Source organism: Nothobranchius furzeri, chromosome 16 (genome assembly GCF_043380555.1).
Source record: "Nothobranchius furzeri strain GRZ-AD chromosome 16, NfurGRZ-RIMD1, whole genome shotgun sequence".
Taxonomy (NCBI): Eukaryota; Metazoa; Chordata; class Actinopteri; order Cyprinodontiformes; family Nothobranchiidae; genus Nothobranchius; species Nothobranchius furzeri.
In genome coordinates, this window is record NC_091756.1 from 4,983,856 (window position 1) to 5,004,473 (window position 20,618).

The window sequence follows — 20,618 nt, forward strand, 5'->3', positions numbered from 1 at the left end:
CTCGTATAAAACCAAAACCAGAGCGAGCTTGTAATGAGTGTGCGCGTTTTCGCCACTTGTGCGGAGTTGAACTGAGGAAAATAATCAATGCATCAAGATGCGGACATAAGACGATTCTGCATCGTAGAAGTGTACGCCATCATCTATTATAGTGGAATGCAGTTTTGTTTTTTTAACTGCAGCACCAGCGTAGCATCTAAATCTGTCAGAGTGGGTGTCCTCCACGTATATGGAGTAGGAAATATTGGTCTCTGGGCTCTGTTGGGTGCCTGGTGGGGCTGGTCGCCCCTGGGTCCAGCTGTGTTCCATCAAATAATAAAGACAAGACGAAAGCTTATCAAAACACTTTTAATTAACTTTGTAACCTGTTAATACAACTGCTACAATCAAATGGAGGAAGGCAACTAAAACCAAAAATAAACTGTACACAAAATTGACTGATGTTCACAAGAGGCATGGTGGCACGGTTGAAGCGCTTCATCTTCCAATCTAAACTCAGGAAATAGCAGGACACACCGAGGTACGCCTCTGTAGCACGGCTGGTCCACACGTCAGCAGTCAGCGACCATCGACAGCTCTGAGGCTCTGCTTTAGCGTAAAGATAAAAGATATTAAAGTCAGTTTATTAACCAGATTAATTATTCTGTTAAATCAAATTAAGTATATTAAGATTTCACACAAAACATATTTTGCGCTTTAATATTAGCTATTTGACTGCCCAGTCAGCAAACTTCTTATTTGATAATAAATGCATTTTTTTCTATTTATTTTATTTGTGTCCAGAGAGAAACGGAGACAAACACAAAAGGGGTTGAAGACCAACAGAACTCTAAGGCAGAGAGGAAAGTATCTGTCTGTCCCCAAAACAATTCTTATCTGAATCTGGTGCCCTTGGAGCCTGTGAGGCTAAAGTGTAACCCCCCCCCCCCCCCGAACAAATGTGGAATGTTGCCGTCGCTATAGTAACTCTTCTCCCTATCCCAGCCTGGGCGGGGCAGTGACCGGTGAAGGCCATGAAACCGTATCTGGGAGTCACTGTGCTCTCTAACCCATTATCTCCCTCCCCTGTCTAAACGGAGGTGACGAGTGCTGCCCCATGCGGCTGCATGCACTGAAGTAAGGAGAGTCCCAACCCTACCTCCCCACCTAGTGGACACTTATGTTGTGTAATGTCTGAAGTCTGTGTGCATATCTGTCTGAGGTGTTTTTTTTGCATAGCAAAGCTGCCCTCTGTGTGGAGGGGAACTCTGAAGTGCCTTTTTTCCCCTACCCCTGACTATCCTCATATAAACCCTCTTGATCTATAACAGTAGCACGACTCATGTTGCAAATGACCACAGTCACCAATTCTTGTCATGTGTCTATGTATGTATGTCTGATCTCAGAAGTGTCGTCGTCGTTGTCTTCCTCCGCTTATCTGGGTCCGGGTCGCGGGGGCAGCATCCCAACTAGGGAGCTCCAGACCGTCTTCTCCCCGGCCACCTCCACCAGCTCCTCCGGCAGGACCCCAAGGCGTTCCCGGACCAGATTGAAGATGTAACCTCTCCAACGTGTTCTGGGTCGACCCGGGGGCCTCCTGCCGGCAGGACATGCCCGAAACACCTCCCCGGGGAGGCGTCCAGGAGGCATCCTGACCAGCTGCCCAAACCACCTCAACTGGCTCATTTTGATCCGGAGAAGCAGCGGTTCTACACCGAGTCCCTCCCGAATGTCCGAGCTCCTCACCCTATCTCTAAGGCTGAGCCCAGCCACCCTACGGAGGAAACTCATTTCGGCCGCTTGTATCCGCGATCTCGTTCTTTCGGTCATTACCCAAAGCTCATGACCATAGGTGAGGATTGGGACATAGATCGACCGGTAAATCGAGAGCCTGGCTTTCTAGCTCAGCTCCCTCTTCACAACGACAGATCGGCTCAGCGTCCGCATCACTGCAGACGCCGAACCAATCCGCCTGTCGATCTCCCGATCCCTCCTACCCTCACTTGTGAACAAGACCCCGAGATACTTAAACTCCTCCACTTGAGGTAGGACCTCTCTCCCGACCCGGGGTTGGCAAGCCACCCTTTTCCGGTCGAGAACCATGGTCTCAGATTTGGAGGTGCTGATCCTCATCCCAGCCGCTTCACACTCGGCCGCGAACCTACCCAGCAAGAGCTGAAGGTCAGAGCTGGATGAAGCGAGGAGGACCACATCATCCGCAAAAAGCAGAGACGAGATTCTCCTGCCACCTAACTCGACACACTCCACACCACGGCTGCGCCTAGAAATTCTGTCCATAAAGGTAATGAACAGAACCGGTGACAAAGGGCAGCCCTGGCAGAGTCCAACCCTCACTGGGAACAGGTCTGACTTACTACCGGCTATGCGGACCAAACTCACGCTACAGTTTCATTGTCCGGGGATCGGACCGCCAAGGCTCCCGCCTTGGTCTGCCACCCGATCCACACTGCACTGGACCCTTCATGTTCCTCCTGCGGGTGGTGGGTCCACAGTTGGATGAGCCCATGCATCCGGTTTGGGCTGGGCCCGGCCCCATGGGCGAAAGCCCGGCCACCAGGCGCTCGCCCACGGGCCCCAACCCCAGGCCCGGCTCCAGGGTGGGACCCCGGTAACCCTCCGGGCCGGGTACTCCAACTCTTTGAATTTACTTCCATGAAAGATCCTGTGAACCGTTCTTTGTCTCACCCTTCACCTAAGACCAATTTGTCATGGGAGACCCTACCAGGGGCACAAAGTGCCCCAGACAACATAGCTCCTAGGATCATCGGGGCACTCAAACTCCTCCACTAAGATAAGGTGACGGTTCAAGGAGGAGCGTGGGAGCGTGATCTCAGAAGTGTGTATACTGAAATTCTAATTTCCCTCTGGGATTAATAAAGTATTTCTGAATTTGAATTGAATGCATGCACACACACAGACCTTAAAGGTTGTTTCATATTTTGTTTCCATCATGGTGGTGAACTGGGATCAGCCTGGTAGGTAGTTGCCATGGTAACCTGGGTTGAGCTGCTTGATCATCTCTTTGAAACTTTGATACCGACCATGGACAGAAGTGTCGGGACCAACATGCTCACAACAGCCTCGGTCAGGACGTTAGCTTGCTGAGTGTGCACGCAACAAACTCGTCCATTGAAGAGGAGCACTGTTAGTAACACTGTAACGTAGCGGGATGAGATAAATCATTAGCGTTTGTAGTTAGAGCAAAAATACGTGAAATACAAAAGTGTTCTAATGGTAATAACATCGCCACCGCTACTGGTGTTGCTACACCTATGAATGTTGATGTTAGCAGCCAACAAGAGGTAAACTTACCGAGGCGACTCTTGACTCTCCGCCATGACGTGCTTCTTTTGAAGGTGCTTGTGCATCGCTGATGTGCTCCCGTGAAAGGAAAGTTTCGCTTTGCAGAGTTTGCACTCTACGCCTTTCTTTAGTCTTTGTATAACGCTCCCAAACTTATGAGCTGCGTTGGCGAATCGCCGTGTCTTCTTTCTCCGGTGACTAAGGCTGACCTGGCTGGCCACTACTGCGCATGTGCGTTGAGCAGAGAGGCAGGAGGCAACTGCTGAATTTGCCTCAGATGGCGAGATTACAAAAATGTTTATAGAGAAAAAAACATGTCGACTATTAAATTAATAGTTGACCTGTTTGTTTGTTGACGACGTCGAGACGAGTCGACTAATTGTGGAACCGCAATTTCAAAAAGTCTCATTGTTCATGATTCTAATAATAAAGTCTGAAATTAGCAGTTGTGATGGCTGAGCTGATTTCGGATGTCCTATGTGCATGTCACCACCGACAGACTAGTAACAGCAAAATTGCTCCAAAAATGTGCTTCATATTCACCAATATATGCAAATCCAGTACAGAAAACAAATGAAGCCAATTTCATTTAGTTAAAAGCATCAACTCAGTCTTACCTTTACCAGTTGTAATAATCCGCATGTCATGCTGGATGCTGTTAAGTAAACTTCTCTGTATGTAGCATGGAGCTGCCGATCAGTGGGAACAGGAGGTGTGTGTGTGTGTGGCAGAAGATATTGAGGACACACAATCAGCAAATTAATAAAACAATGTGGTTCAGAGTCTCCAAATGCAACACAGCTCATGTCCGCCTTTGTTTACCTTAGTATGGAGGACACCGCAGACTTTCACGCGCATTTTAAACTCCGCCCACAGGCTCGGGGATTTCCACATTCCTGAGAAGTCCCTCGGATTTATATGTGACTACACTGCCCATTCGAGACCGAACTCACGCCATCCAGCCCCACCAAACCCCCACCGTGCAAACGCTAAAGTGTAGGCGTCAAATGTCTCTTGGCTGACCCGGAACGCCTTGGGATTCCCCCAAAGGAGCTGGCCCAAGTGGCTGGAGGGAGGAAAGCCTGGGCCTCTTTGCTCAGGCTGCTGTCCCCGTGAATCGACTCCAGATGAGCAGATAATGAATGGATTTAAAATTCATATTATAGGTAAAAGCACACCAAAATGTTGTAAGGCCTTCACACAAAATATTCCACTTGTACATGAATCTGAATCAGTCAATCTTCAACCATCATTCATGTATTTAAAGCGGGTCAGAACTCCTCAGAGATGTTCCCCACATTATTGTCTCTTTCCCATCACCAGCTGCTGTTTATAGATCCTGATCTTGTTTGCACAAGTGTTTATAAACATCTGGCGTCTGAAGTGTCTCCCTACACTGTGATCCTCCACACAAACTCAGAATGAGTCTGCTATCTGGCTGAGGCTGAACAAAATTCCTCCATAACTAATCCAAGCTGATGGGATTAGATCGACTGGTTGTAACTGGTCGTCATCACCTGTAATTTATCCTCATAGTTGACCTCCTCCTTATTGGACCGAAGCTCCTGGGTCAGGTGAAAGGACCTGCACACGTGCTCAGGAGACACAAAGTCATTGATGACTTGAACACAGCTGTGAAGATTCTGGACCTGTGTTGGAGTAGAAAGAAAACCGTGTCAAGCACAGTTCAACCGTTACAAAATTCAGCCTGTGCTCCACAACAGACTTCCATCCAACCAGCAAAAACAAAGTAGTTGCTCTCCAGCTAAGAAAGGCTCAATCCTGTCAGCCAATCAGAGTGCTTGCCCACAGCGTGTGTGTGTGTGTGTGTGTGTGTGTGTGTGTGTGTGTGTGTGTGTGCAGCAGCACAGTGCCAACCCAGGTGGTGGTCTGGTTTCAGGCCAGCAGGTGGCAGACTATTACCGAGCCATTTTAAAACATGGCCTCAAATCAGACCAACACCTCTTTCCTCTGAGCTGCAGCCACATGGAAAAACCCACATCTACATGTTTGTTTAGAGGAGGAAGCTCTACATTGACTCCAGCCATCCAGAATTACCTGGTGCATGGCCCCAGCAGGTATCAGGACAGAATCTCCCAGGAACTGAACCACAGTCCAGCCCTGAACTCCATGCTCATCCAGTAGCCGCTGGCGCTGCTTCTTGCTCAGATACCACACGTGTTCTCTAATTGGGTCTTGGTCTAAGGACATGTCCAGACTCTGCTCCTTACAGAGCTGAGGTGGTTTCATGTGAGAGACAGAACAGGTGAGTGAGATAAGGCAAAACTTGAAGACGAATAATCAAAATGTCCCTGTGAAGCTGCAGCAAGTGTGCAGAACAAACCTTATGCAGGAACTCTCGGATTTTGTCCATGTCCCTGTTGAGGTAGATGTGCCACAGCGCCCCTGGTGTTTCACTAGAGTCCTTCAATCGTCTTCTAACTCCATCATCTAGATCCTCTTCCTCCAGACGCTTCAGCACTCCTACAGACACACAAACACCTGTTTCTACTCGTGTCTCAGGTTGACCGTTGGTGATCGTTTTAACTTATGAGAAAGAAGCTTTTGGGGTGCAGCTTTCAACAGAGAAGATGTAAAAAAAACATCATTATGAAAAGTTACCAAGAGCACAAAGATCACTAAAATAAGACTTTTACCAGTTTTGGACAGGACTCCATTCCCTTTGGCTACACCAACATAGACCAGGACAGAGACTACATCCGAGACTTCCACATGGAGGTTGGCAGTTCCAAAGTCCTGATCCTGAGATGCAATGACACCTAAAGAGGAATATGCGATCAGAGCAGGGGACATCTGTAGAGGAAACAGAGGTTCTTGGACCATTCCTTGTTCTTTATGGTCGTTCTAGACAAGTGCTACAGGTCCTAGATGGGAACGATGTTCTGAGGTCCAGTACCAGCTGATACTAGGGCTGAACGATCTATCGTTTTTGTAGAGCTCCTGACTGACCCAGGATCTGTTATCAACTATTTTAGACGTCCGTCCGGGGTTTCCCCTGTGTTACAGCTGCAGCAGAGAGCCTGGGGAAGAGGGAGGGGGTTATGGGTACTGGAGCTGAGCCCAGCTACACATTTCTGGTTATTTTCCCTGTTTCTTTTGTACCTTACGTAGCTCTGCTGCTGGGTGAGTGACACAGAGAGAGAGAGGCTGATTCTCCAGCAGCTGAACATCATTTATCACTAAGTGGACTTGAAAGCGCAACTTCTTTTCAAAACCACTGTTTGTGAAAACATGTCGTACAGTCCAACATTAATGACGTGTTCCCGATGGTTTTAATATTCTATCCATCCATCCATTTTCAACCGCTTATCCGGAGTCGGGTCGCGGGGGGCAGCAGCTTAAGCTGGGATGCCTAGACTTCCCTCTCCCAGCTATTTGAGCCAGCTCTTCCAGGGAACTCCCAAGGCGTTCCCTGGCCAGCCGAGAAACATAGTCCTGTCCCGGTTCTATCTTTAGGTCTCCTCCCGGTTGGACGTGCCCGGAAAACCTCACCAAGGAGGCGTCCAGGAGACATCCTGACCAGATGCCCGAGCCACCTCAACTGGCTCCTCTCGATGTGGAGGAGCAGCGGGTCTACTCCGAGCCCCTCCCGGATGACCGAGCTTCTCACCCTATCTCTAAGGGAGAGACCTGTCACTCTTCTGAGAAAACTCATTTCGGCCGCTTGATCTCGTTCTTTCGGTCACTACCCAAAGCTCATGACCATAGGTGAGGGTAGGAACGTAGATCCACCGGTAAATCGATAGCTTCACCTTCTGACTCCGCTCTCTCTTCACCACGACAGACCGGTACAACGCCCGCATCACTGCAGATGCAGCACCAATCCACCTATCGATCTCACGCTCCAGTTTTCCCTCACTCATGAACAAAGAGCCCGAGATACTTTAACTCCTCCACTTGGGGCAGAACCTCATCCCTGACCCAGAGAAGGCATTCTGCCCTTTTCTGAATCAAGACCATGGTCTCAGATTTAGAGGAGCTGATTCTCATCCCAGCTGCTTCACACTCGGCTGCGAACCGCTCCAGCGATTTTAAGTTTGTTCGATGAAAAGCATAAAATCCTTGAACATACTGACCGACCTGCTTCCTCTCTTAAATTACCAAAATACAATAAACTTTCTGGAAACCACAAAGTACAGTCTGAAAGTTTGCATGAGTCCATAGCACGTTTTCTGATCTGCAGCAGCCTGCAGGAGAACTTCCTCTGACCTTTTAACTGATCTGCACACCGGACGCTTTCAGCAGCTTTTTATAAACGAGAGAAAACCTAAGATCACTTCTTCTTATTATAAAAGTTGTGCAGAACTAAAACACCAGACAGGACATTTTGCCCTTAACAGTGGTTTATGAGACCAGCAAACAGCTGAAATAAACCCACATCTCACTGCAGCCCCAGGTTCACTTTCACACGTAACCACCTGTCTTTTAAAGCGACAGTAACAGTCTACACTCATAATAACCCCTACAGATCATTACTATATTTATTATTACATTCATATGTTTCATGCCGATGTTTCATAATAATTCCTAATTCTTCTGGTTCTGTTCTGGTCCTGCTGGACCTGACTGCAGCCTTTGTCACTGTTGACCATCACCTGCTACTGGAGAGGCTGAGAGACTGGGTAGGCCTATCAGGATCTGCTCTGGAGTGGTTCTCCTCTTATCTCTCTGAGTGCTCCTTTTCTGTGGCCGTCTCCAAGTTTAGGTCCTCCACCACCTCTCTTACCCATGGTGTCCCACAAGGTTCTGTGCTGGGGCCTCTGCTCTTCCTCCTCTATCTGCTTCCTCTTCAGCACATCCTGAGCTCCTTCAAAGGAATCTCTTACCATCTTCATGCAGATGACATCCAACTGTACATCTCCTTTAAGCCCCATGAGATGTCTAAGCTGCAGCTGTTACACACCTGCTTAGATTCTATCAGAACCTGGATGGTGGGAGCGTTCTTCAGCTGAATGAAGATAAGACTGAGATCCTCATCTGTGCCCCAGACAAGCTGGTTCCCAAAGTCAGAGACTATTGGTCAGCTTGCTTCTCACACCAAACCTTCTGTCAGGAATCTTGGTGTGACCTTTGACCCAGCTCTCACCCTGGATTCTCATGTTAGTTCTCTTGTCCCGCTCTGAACTTGAGACAGTTATCCACACCTTCATCTCCTCACGCTTACACTACTGTAACTCTCTTTTCACGTGTCTGAGCAGAACCTCCCTGAACCGTCTACAGGTGGTTCAGAACGCCTGTGCTCGGCTTCTGACCAAGTCCTTCAAACACACCCACATCACCCCGCTTCTCCTCCAGCTTCACTGGCTGCCAGTCAACTTCAGGGTTCATTTCAAGATCCTGGTTCTGGTCTATAGGGCCTTACATGGACAAGCACCATCTTACATTGGTGATCTTCTTAGTCCCTACACCTCCAGCAGGTCCCTGAGGTCCAGTGACCAAAGCCTACTGGTTGTGCAGCACCAGGCTAAAGGTCAAAGGTGACAGATCATCTGCTGCTGTGGCCCCCAGACTCTGGACCTCTCTCCCCCTGAGCCTGAGATCAGTGGACTCAGTGGTCTCCTTTAAAAAGCAGCTGAAGACTCACTTGTTCAAGCTGGCTTTTGTATGACCTTCTTCACCTCTCTCTCTTTATTCTGCTCTCCCCACCTATTCCACCTTCCTCAGGATCCACTGATTTCCCTCTTTCCTGTTCACTCTCTCTCTTTCTTAACATTTTTAAATCACAATTGTCTATTTTTTGCTCACTTTAAATATATTTTAAAACATTTTCTAAATGCTTTTTTATATTTTTTGTTTTTGTGAAGCTCCTCGTAATTTTTATCTTGAGAGGCGCTATAGAAATGATATTTTCTTCTTCTAATAATAATTATATAATGAACTGAAATCATTTCCTAAGCTGTTCTGTTGGTCTATTTTCAGCAGAGGGGCTGTGTAAACCTCATAGTAGAAAATGGACTACCCTAACCCTAACCCTCACCCTCCCCCTAACCCCGCAAAAAGTCACATTATTTGCCTGGCAAGCCAGACTAAATAAATATATTTATCTTTGCAAAGCAAGAATCTGGTCTACAGCGGTTACACATCGATAGATCATTTTTCTAATTATTTCAACAGATTATTGTCCCAATAAAATATGTATAATCATATAAAGGTCAGAGGTCACAAAAAATCACTGGTAAACAGATAAAAATCTGAAGCCCACAAGGACAAGAACAAACTTTTTTATAAAGCGCCTCTAGATAAAAATCACAGGTTGCTTCACAAGCACAATAAACATGAAAAAAAAAAAATAAATAAATAAAATAAAATAAAAAAAAGGTTAAAAAAAGATAACGGGAGAAAACTAATAGCTTTAAATGTTTTTATGGTATGATTTATATGACTATATTGTAAATAATATGTTGAACCTTGATTTTAAGAAAATCAAATTGAAATCTATTTCACCTAGAAAAATCGCAATTCAATCTTATCCTAAAATGGTTCACCCCTAGCCGATGCCCGGCCGTATAATCACCAAATACAACAAGAGACATTTTTAAAACAGATACAGTAAAAATGTAAATGACGCACACACAGGAGCTAATTAGCTGTGGCATCATCACATGGTATCGGAGCTGCTGGTTGACATGACAAAAGTACGTTAGCAGGTTATCTCACCATATGCACAGCAGAGTCTTGGTCCAAGGTCCGGTCGGACAAAAAATGACGGCAGATGGGAGGCCAGGTTGAGGTTCCCCTCTGGATCACAATATTCTGGCAGTGGAAGGTTCTTCATCAGGTCATCGTATCTGGAATGACAAACATTCCATAAGCTCCCTCCATAATCCGTTCAGGTCCCGCAACCTGAACAAGAAAAGTAAAGCTGGCCGGTACCTGGAGGGCATCAGAGCCATGAACTCCTCTCCAGACGGCCAGTCCTTCAGCCTGTAGACCATAGGTTCTCCATCTTTGGACTTTGGTCGTTCTGAACAGGTAGAACACCTTCTCTTAAACTCATGACCACTTATTAAATGCAGCTGAGGCAGTGGGAGGACAAATGGACCTGAACTTACTGGTTATGTCCTCAAATCCATCCCAGAATTCTTTGATCCCAGAGTTGGACACTACCTGGTCTCTACAGCTGACAAGGTCTCCCTGATGGTCGGCAAACTCCTGGTTGAAGGAGTCTGCCTTCCACAGACTGACGCTGAGTCGCCTATGGATCCCCGACACTAAAACGGGCTGGAGCAGCACAAACACAAGCTTTACTAAAGGCACCATTCTTAACCTCGAAAAGAGAAGCCAGCACCGAAGCGCTGAAGAGAGCCTGCCTGCCATCTCCCAAGATGCTCCACAGACTCCAACCACAGCCTGATGATGCGAGTATTTAAACACACGCGCGCACACACACACACACACACACACACACACACACACACACACACACACACACACACACACACACACACACACACACACACACACACACACACACACACACACACACACACACACAGCTGCTGCTATGAGAAAATGAGCGATAATCTAGGGTGTGTCCGAATCCACGGGAAGGATGCTTGTAAGAGCGTACTTTGAGGTCGACGACGTCACAGCGCGGCGGAGAGTACTGTCCGAATCCCAAGAATACTCATTCTCGCCTCCTTGCTCCGCCCACATTTCGAGGACGGGTCTGTTGTATCCTCACAGAACAAGGCTATCCCAGCATGCTTTGCGCGGCTGTGGATTTTCAACAGGCAGAGAAAATGGGGAGAGCTACGAAGTTTTAAACGTAAGTTTGTTAAAAACTAGCCGTAGAAACCTAAAAAGCTTAAAGCGGTTCAGTTTACAGACATTTTTCGTTTGTTTATTTGTTTTTTAAATTACATTTTACGCAGAAATCAGCCAGAACGAATTTGTTTCACGGGTCCCAGTTATTCCCGTGTGTGTGTGTGTGTGTGTGTGTGTGTGTGTGTGTGTGTGTGTGTGGGGCGAATTAAACTTGTCATTAGATTTAGGGACAACAGAGCGTTTTTATTACGCTTAGAGGTGACGAGTGAAGCTGTTTACACACAACCACAGAAGTTCTGCTGTGAAAACTAGTTTTACATTCAGGGATTTACACAGCTGACACGTTTTAATGAAGTAAAAAGTTTGTGTGAAGAATACAATTTTTATCTTCTCATGTGGACTTTCAACAGGAAGAGCATGTGCAGCACAGTGCATGCTGACCTGTGATTTAAAAAAGTTTTTTTTTTATAGAAAAATGTAAAACAAAACATTTAACCTGCAGTACACCGGTTCTGTTCAGTTTAAAGAAAAGCAGCAGGGAAAACTACAGAGAATTTACATTTTTAAGACCGATCTAATCATTATTAGGCTTAAGTTGAATAAACAAATACACATCGAAAACACTTCAATGCTATTTTATTAAAAAGCCTGTTTTTTAAAACGTTTTACCCCCATTTGATGCAAAATAAGTTCTAAGGTCTAATTTACATTAGAAAACATCCTGCTGCATTCAACATTTATAATGCATTTGGTTTATATGAATTACCTACATGATAATACTCTGTAGTAATGTGTTGTGTACGTTTAACAAGTTAATTCTGTAGCTTAAAACATACATGAAACCATCTAAAGTTAACATGTAAGTCCTGAAAGCTTCTAGAATAAACAAAGTTACTTTACCTGAAAACGGATGTGAACAAACGCTGCTGATGGACGTGAAGCTGCTGTAGCTCCTTAATATTCCTGCTCATTTTCGCTAGCTTTAGCATTTTTCTTTTGCGTGTAGCTGTCGCCACGGCTGTGACGGGACCTACGGGCCACCGTAGAGGTGAAGGCTAGACTGTCCGGATTCAGAGCCGCTGGGTTCCGGTCTGAGCGAGGACCCGTACTCGTAAGCATCCTGCCCCTGGATTCAGACACACCCCTAGTGGTGTCAAAGGGCTATGAAACATCACTCAAATTATTTGTTCAGATTCCTTATTTTAATATTAAGAGGAATATTTACCCTTTTCTCTTAAAAATTCAGATCAATTTCAGGGCAAAGCAGGACCATAAACACACAAAGTTCTCATCTACATGGTCCTAATGCACACAGGCAGCACCACATGGCCAAACCCACCTCTCTAACTGCAGAAGGGGGGCTCCAGGTAAAAGTTCTAAAAAGCAGGTTTCTTTCAGGGGTTTTAGCTCCTGTAAAGCTTTCAAGTGCTATTTGTAAAAAGTTCAGGTATGAGGATGACACGAGTCTAAATTCTCATACAGGAAGATGACGGCTTCACCAGGCGCATCAACACAGACAAAAGGAGCATCAAGGTCGCCACGGAGGATGCCCACTACAACAAATGACCCTGTGCAACAACTGACTGTGCAACAGGAGGAAAGTCTCAGCGTTGAAGTCTACAGGAAACCGACTCATACGTGTCCCACTCACAATGTCGCTTTTTGTTTCGGGAAAACAAAAGTCAACTGAAAAGTTGGGTTAGGATTAGAAAATGTTGAGCTGGCAACAGTGTGTAAGAGGTGCGCTCAATTTGCAACTGGGGGAAGCGCAAGAGTAAACTGCAAGGGGGACCCAAGGATAAACTCATTTTGTTTTTAGAAATCATTCAAAACCAAGTTCATAATTCTGATTAAAACTCAATTAATCGAGCAGCCCAAGCTTCACCTCAGTAATACACGCACGCACGCACAACCGACGAGCCGGCTGTGTACCTGTCCTTGTCTCCAGCATTCTCTGAACAGCTTCCAGTTGTCGTGGTTACAGTGATCTTTGAGCCACAGTAACTTCCTGTTGTGTAACCAGCAGTGGGGAATGTCTGGATACTGGATAGAGTCCTCTGGGAGCGCCAACCTCTTCCTCTCTAGTTTGATGTCCTCAGGGATGGCTGAGGGGGGATTATTAGGGAGGATATGATCTTGCTTGATTGTCAGCTTGGCTGTGATGTTCTGACGGCTGGCTGGGATTTTATTCTCCACCACTGAAGCGATGATGTCATCAAGGATATTCGGCATGGTTCTCCCGCGTTTTTCAGTCTAAAAGAGTAAGAAGTGAACCTTAAGCAGAGAAATTGCATTTCGTCTTTCTTGCAGAGATGCTGCTTGATTGCTGGATGCTGAAAATGATGGCTGAAGCTGCTTAAGCACTGAACTGATGCTTAAACTACAACGTAAAAATGAGCTGGATGTAGTTGAAGATTTAGAAGTGGAAATCAATAAAAAGTGTAATAAAAATCAAAGTGTAGATGAAGAATGGAAAATAAAATCCTTAACAGCAGAAAACTGAAATCTCTGAACATGGTGAACAAAACTGGTCAGCTGGTATTTCACTACAAATAGATCAATGCTCCAATTAGCTGAACTCTGACTAGCAGCAAATAACTTTTTGAAACTTGATGCAGAAATTAAAGCTTGAAAAGCAAACAGCTCTGAAGGGCATTAAGGTTACATAGAAATGTTCTGTTTAATCACCGTTTTAACTCGGAGGAAAGGGTTACGGTGGGGCAACTATCATTTAAAACATAGAAGGGAGTTTTGACCAATCAGAGAGCTCCATTAGCAGAAAGAGTTTCATAGTTCACGTTTCACTATAAGCTGAATGTCAATCACATGTTAGCAAGTATCAGCAGAGCCAGTAATGAGCTTTTGCATGGTTCGAATGGGAAACAGGCTTCAACACAAGCGGTTGTTTCCCGCTTGGTCCTAGTGCTCAACCAGTGTTTATTGGACCCAACCAATGACCCTTCCGGTCGGCTCATGGGTTTCGAAGAAGAACGAAAAAATTAATGCAAGTCAACGGGGCTAAAAGCGCTATACTCTAATCAGCTTTGCCTTACGCCCTGGATCACACGTGTTGTACTTAGGGTTGTCACGGTATGAAAATTTAACCTCACGGTTATTGTGACCAAAATTATCACGGTTTTCGGTATTATCGCGGTATTTTTTAAACGGTGTTGCATATGTTCAGAAAGCATTGATAGTCCTGTTCCACACAAACTGAAATAGTTTTGAAAAGGTTTAACAGTGTTTATTAAACCTAAAATAACACAAAGTCTTAGCAAAAGTGCAACTTTTCACAAGTAAAGGAACAAATAGCTTCTTTTTCTGGAACATGTTACAGTAGTCAGTGCAGGTTTAAATGATACAAATCCAAACATTCAAAACATAAACAATATGTAAACAAATCAAAGAAACACCACTTGTTTTCTCATATACTTGTTTTCTTCATTATCAAAATGAAAATCTAAAACTCCAGTCCACACTTGACTTGAGCACCGTACAAGTCAACCTTAAAAAATATATATTTAAAATAAATAGCCACTTTAAACAAATTACTAAAATAACTACTACACTATGTAATCAAATCCATTGAATAAGTAAACAAATCAATGACAAGGAACTAATTGTATATTTCTCTTCATCATCAACAAATAAGATGCTTCATCCAGCAACAGGGTGTCCGTGACACGGTTTAAATGCTGGCAGAGGACGCTGCGGCTGCAGTATATAGTGACTCGTTGCATTCTCCCTCAGCCAAAAGTCCTCACGTCATGCATTTAAGCTAAAATGCTCATGTTAACTTACCTTGTACTGGCTGTAGAGATGTGGGTGATGGTGACGCAGATGTGCCATTAGATTCGAAGTGTTGCTGCCTTTTGCAGACACTTGTTTCCGGCACGTTCTGCAAACGGGATAGCCGTCTTCTATTAACTGTCCCTCAGCATTTTTCAGAAATCCAAAATATGCCCATACTTCCGATTTAGTCTTCTTTGAGGGCTGATGGATGTCCTGGACGCTGCCGTCTCCTCCTTCGGCCATTATTTCAGCTTCAAAGTTTTGGTGCCGTTGCAAACTAAAAAGTGCGTGTGCGCGCCGCGGGAACTTCAACTGAAGCGACGGTGGCTGGTAAGGGTCACCGCGCCGAAACCGCGGCCACGGTAAACCCACCGAGATAATTTAGTTTTTTAAAAACTGGACGGTTATTTTTATTGTCAACCTTTTTACCGGGGTTTACCGCTATACCGGTTACCGTGACAACCCTAGTTGTACTGCAATTGAAATGAAAAGTAATGATAGGATTTTCAACCACGCCAGTCACGTACTTTGAGATTTATTAGCTTGTAAAAGTTTGTAATTAGCATGACTACTAGTCAGACATCGGCACATCACATATGTGACGTCACCACATAATCTCCTCTCCCCTAGCATAGCTGCTACTTACCAGATGCCCATATTTACAGTGGTTCTTTCATGTTTGCTGAACTTACAGCCGTTTTCCCTCTGATTTTCTCCATGTCTGGTTCGATGACTTCACTTTTGTGAAGCGCATTTGTAGTCCTGCACTTATTTTCACACAAAACCTAAAATAACATTTGCCTTAGCTCGAAAATAAGTGCTTTCTTGGTATAAAAATTAGTCTTTACAATTCACGGACATCATATGTGAAAATAGCGTGTTTTGCCCCGCTGACTTGCATTCATTTTTTCATTCTTCCAGAGACCCGTGGTCCAGAAGTAGATGGGCGTGACTTAGGCTCCCTATAGACACAATATAAACTCAATAATAGATACATTATCATGGACCGGATAATGAGTGTATTGGTGGCAGGGTATCAAAGAAAAGCCCTACACCCTCTGTTGTCCTGGCACGATATTGCTTTGCAACAATCCCCAGGTGACGGAGAATTTTGAAGGCAAAATGTCTCCGTCACTACGTACGCATCTCTTCCTTGTGGAGCTGACAGAGAGGTATATATCAGGCTTTAGAGCAGAAAGCTGCATTCATATCAATGGGGAAAGCTGTGGATAAGAGAAAGTGAGTGTCACTCTGAGACTCACAGTGTGGAACAATTGGTCAAATCAAAATAAAAATTAAATCTGGAGCATCGCAAGGGTTTGATAAACAGAGGTGTGAATTTTTAACTGTCTGAGTTGTTTTTAGTCCGAGTGATGACGAAGTAAACACATGAGAGTTGAAGAGTTTGAGGGAAAAAGCTTGTTTACATGGACAAACACCAGTTTACATTGGTGACCTTACACGCCCAGCAGGTCCCTAAGGTCAGGTGATCAAAGCCTACCAGTCGTGCAGTGCACCAGGCTAAAGACCAAAGGTCATTTACTGCTGTGGCCCCCATATTCTGGAAATCTCTCCCTGTGAGCCTGAGATTAGTGGACTCAGTGCTCTCCTTTAAAAAGCAGCTGAAACTCTTGTGTTCAGGCTGGCTTTGGCGTGACCTTCTCTACCCTCTCCTTATTCAGCTCTTTCTTCCAAGTTCGCCTTTCGTGGGATTCACTGATGACCTCTTTCTTTTTCATTTTCTCTTTCCTTACATTTTTTAAAATCAGTTTTGTATTTTTCCTAATTTTTATGATTTAAAAAAATAATAATTAGGTCCAAGCAGCGAAAGCTTGGAAAAAAAACTGTAAGTAAGAATAATAATAATAATATAGAAAGAATGAAAAACAGGAATATAATAGTTTGAGTGCTTAACTGTATGCTAATTCATAAGAGGGGGTGTCAAAACTCCATACTGAAAAGCATCTCTACTGAATTATTCAGCTGATAACTGAATGAAGCCTTGATGAGCAGGGGTGTGTGTGTGTGTGTGTAGGTGTGTGTGTGTGCACCTGTGAAGCAGTAGAATAGACTGGAGCAAAGGCGATTCCTGCGTCAGTGGATCCCAGCTTGAGCTTCCCTGCTGTGGTGGTGAGCAGATCTCGGAGGGTTGAGCCCTGCTCTGAACTGTTGGTCACCAGTGAGGTGGTCTTACACTGTTGCAGGACTTCCAGGCTGTCCCCATCTTCCTCCTTCACAGACTTACCTGGCAGTGCAATTTCTTTGTTTTCTGTCAGGAGAAAGGAAAGAAAATGTAAAAGGGAAGTAGGGCTGCAACAATGAATCGATAAATTCGATGAAAATCGATTACTAAAAGCGTTGGCAACGAATTGCGTCATCGATTCGTTGTGTTGCGCAACTCTTCCAAAAGCCCCCCTCCCCCTCCCCGGCCGCCGCTGCGCACAGACCGGAAGCAAGTCAGATCAGCGCGATGGAGAGCCGGGTGAAGCAGCGAGACCCAAAAAAGTAAAAACTTCTAAAGTTTGGGAGCATTTTCAGTTAAATCAGGCGAAGACATAAGTTACCTGCAAAGTTTGTAGGTCAGACTTAGCATGGCACGGGAGTACTAGGTGATGCAGCATCTTAAAAGCAAGCATGCCGAATCAGCGAGGAAGGAGAGAGCTCTGTGTCCGGGTAAGTTAAAAGCTTTTCAAAAGTGATTCACCCAAGCCCCGGATTATTACACAGGCTAGACATGCCCTAAGCTCGTAAAAAAAAAGTCTATAAAATCGTAAGCGCGACGCTATTAGATAGGCGGGGGGGGGGGGGGGGGGGGGGGGGGGACTCGCGCTGCTGCGAACCGGTGTTGTGCCATAAATCGACTCGCTGCCAAAAAATGATTAGCCACTGAAGAAAGGAAGGGGAAAAAATCAAATCGCTGGAGAATTGTTTATTTACATTTATACAACGTTTACATTCAATACAGGGCGCCATTTTACATTATTTATTTTTTAGTATCAAGGCTGTAACATAAAGAAAGCCAGTTCTTACCACAAACCATCTTTCAATCGCAAATATTGCAAAAAGGATTAATATATCCTCATTGTGAACGTTTAAGACAAATAGCAACACTTAAAACAACTTCCGAACTGGAAAAAACTAAGCTAATCATTTTTTGGCAGTGAGTCGATTTATGGCACAACACCAGTTCCGCCGTCACATTCCCGCAGAAACTGGTTATTACACCGGGGCCAGGCTACTAACATGTGGCTTTACAACCACAATGTCCTCAGAAGCGAAAACGCTTTTAAAAGGGAGGGAGAAGTACCAACTCTCGCTGCAGGCGTGTTGTGCGAGTGCAGTTATATACTGGTTAATATATTTTGGGTTCAGTTGCTTTCATGTGGCCTAATGTGAGTCTATTTGGGATCATTGGAATGATCGGCAGCATTTCTTGATGTGACTTTATGGCAGTTGCCCAGGGCATCATCACAAGGAGGATGGCATTCATTTACTTTTGTTTTATTTGGTATTTTTTCAGTCATTTTTGGAAATAGTGATTAATTTTGATTAATTCACAGCCTATGTTTAATTACATTTAAAAATTAGTTGTTTGACATCCCCAATTATAATGTCTACAGATGAGATCAAACAAAACATATGAGAATTCCCCTTAAAGAGCAAGTCACCCCCAAATAAACATTTTTTTTGCTGATAAACTAAATAAACGAGTGTCTAATCGTGCTGCAGACACGTGTCGTCAATAATTTGGCACTTCAGTGCATCTTAGTTCAAATTTAAATATTCTGCCTAAAACTGGCAGTGTTGTGCCGTTGTCAGGTAAAAACTCTGCACTGTATTTTAATTTAAATCTGCCACCACTATTGGCTAAGAAGTATGCTATGATGTAAACTGGTACATTATGATGTCACAATGCTGTTGTGAGCCTGAGTGTGTGTGTATTTGTTAGCGGCTCCGCCTTCTCGGTCTGCCAGGCAACAGCATGTGTTTCATTTTTCAAACATGAAGTGGGAGTGGAGTTAGACTCTGATAGGGGTTGACTTGCTCTTTAAGCTGTTTAACTTGGACCAAGCATTTTAGGTCACAGATAGGTGTAGCTTAGGGTCTCTGTCTATACACCTTATAAGACAATTTAGGTGATGACATGTTGTTTTTCTGCTATTGAACTGTTGTCTAATAATGTTGTGTTTAATAAAGTGAAGGAAGGAGAGAAATAACGTTTCCCTAGAAGTTTTTAACAATGTCCCCATGTAATCCGATTAATCGATTAATCGTGTCGAGACCCCATCCGATTAATCGATTATCCAAATAATCGTTTGTTGCAGCCCTAAAGGGAAGTGAATGGACGGTGGACGCAGAGATGAGGATGGATTTCTGAACATTCCCATTTCTGACCTTTCTTTTCCTGTCTGGATTTCTGCTCTGCAAGGTCAGCCAGGAAGTGGAGAGGAGACGGAGACTCTGGCGGGGTGACCGATACCCTTTCCACCTCAGTTCCAGGACTGCTTTCTCCGTTACCTCCTCCTCCATTGGTTCCTGTCTTGACTCCACCGTGGCTCTGGTTCGGCTCGGAGCCTGGCTCAGCCTTCACCAGTGACAGCTTGTTGCTGTGGTTTAGCACATTCTGCAAAACCTAGCAGATGGAAACAATACATGAGTTCAAAAATGTGGAAATGAGGAGAAATTTTACTCTAAACAGTAAGTAAATAAAACACAGTATAACCAAACCAAGGAGAAGAGTGAGACACTTATGGGAAAGTAGCAGAATAACTGCCTGAGAACATTAGAAGAGCTAAACTTGAAGCTTTTGCATTTCAATGTACTACACCGGTGTCACATACAAGAAGTTATAGGTTTATATTCTGCATTAGACTACGTAAGGTGTTTTTCCAGGAACACTACACAACTTAAAACAGCTCTGCACAGTGTGGTCTGAGTCAGCCCATCAGAGTATAGTTTTGATCCCTTGCCAGCGCCATAACAGAAAATGTGTGCGCCCGTCACTGGTGTGGGGGGAGGGGTGTGGAGGCAGTCGCAGGGTGCATGATTTTTACTCATGGCAAAACAAACAGGAGATCAGTAAGCAGTGTAACGTTACCTGTATGCTCTACAGAAACAACTCAGCTAAAAAATGGTGGTGTTGCTGGACATTTTGCTCAGTTTTATGGCTTTTTGTCAGACCCTGAACCAGGAAATGGCTGCAGACAGTGAAACACAAGGCCAAAAACTCCAGAGCAACCAGTGACTCTGCCCCCTCGCCAATCAGCAGCCAGAATCACGATGCAGTTTAGACATGAACTCAGGGTGTTAGAACCTGGTCTAAACAGAACCAAAGGCTAGAGGAAGTCTTGAATCAGGAGTGGTGTCGTGTACTGAATGGCCAAGTATTTCAATAAAAATGACCAGAAGTTAAGTTTGAACTTACAGGCCAAACTTCTTCATACAGGTCAATCTGACACCGTTGTGCCCATATGAAGAAATTAACTTGAGCCTATAGGGAGCGTGAGTCACTTCTGCATCACGGGTCACCGGAAGAATGAAAAAATGAATGCAAGTCAAACGGGGCTAAAAACGCTATTTTCTAACCCGCTTTGCCTTACGCCCTGGATCACACATATGTTGTACTGCAATTTAAATTAAAGGTAATGATGGGTGTTTCGACCACGCCAGTCACGTACTTTGAGATTTATCAGCGTGTAAAAGTTCGTAACTAGCATGACTGCTAACTAGAAATC

General features: G+C 44.7%; 1 protein-coding gene across 3 annotated transcripts in view; it reads right to left on the bottom strand.

The window, feature by feature from the left end:
- jmjd1cb (jumonji domain containing 1Cb) overlaps window positions 1-20,618 on the bottom strand; it is a 173,811-nt gene that overhangs the window by 9,974 nt on the left and 143,219 nt on the right. For all 3 annotated transcript variants that reach the window (XM_015976266.3, XM_070545366.1, XM_070545367.1), the window contains 10 exons: window positions 19,279-19,516; window positions 16,935-17,152; window positions 13,024-13,344; window positions 10,377-10,545; window positions 10,198-10,288; window positions 9,982-10,112; window positions 5,961-6,083; window positions 5,648-5,787; window positions 5,362-5,538; window positions 4,821-4,952 (listed from right to left, as the gene is read on the bottom strand). In XM_015976266.3, coding sequence (XP_015831752.3) covers window positions 4,821-4,952; window positions 5,362-5,538; window positions 5,648-5,787; window positions 5,961-6,083; window positions 9,982-10,112; window positions 10,198-10,288; window positions 10,377-10,545; window positions 13,024-13,344; window positions 16,935-17,152; window positions 19,279-19,516 — 1,740 coding nt within the window. The remainder of the gene's footprint in view (window positions 1-4,820; window positions 4,953-5,361; window positions 5,539-5,647; window positions 5,788-5,960; window positions 6,084-9,981; window positions 10,113-10,197; window positions 10,289-10,376; window positions 10,546-13,023; window positions 13,345-16,934; window positions 17,153-19,278; window positions 19,517-20,618) is intronic.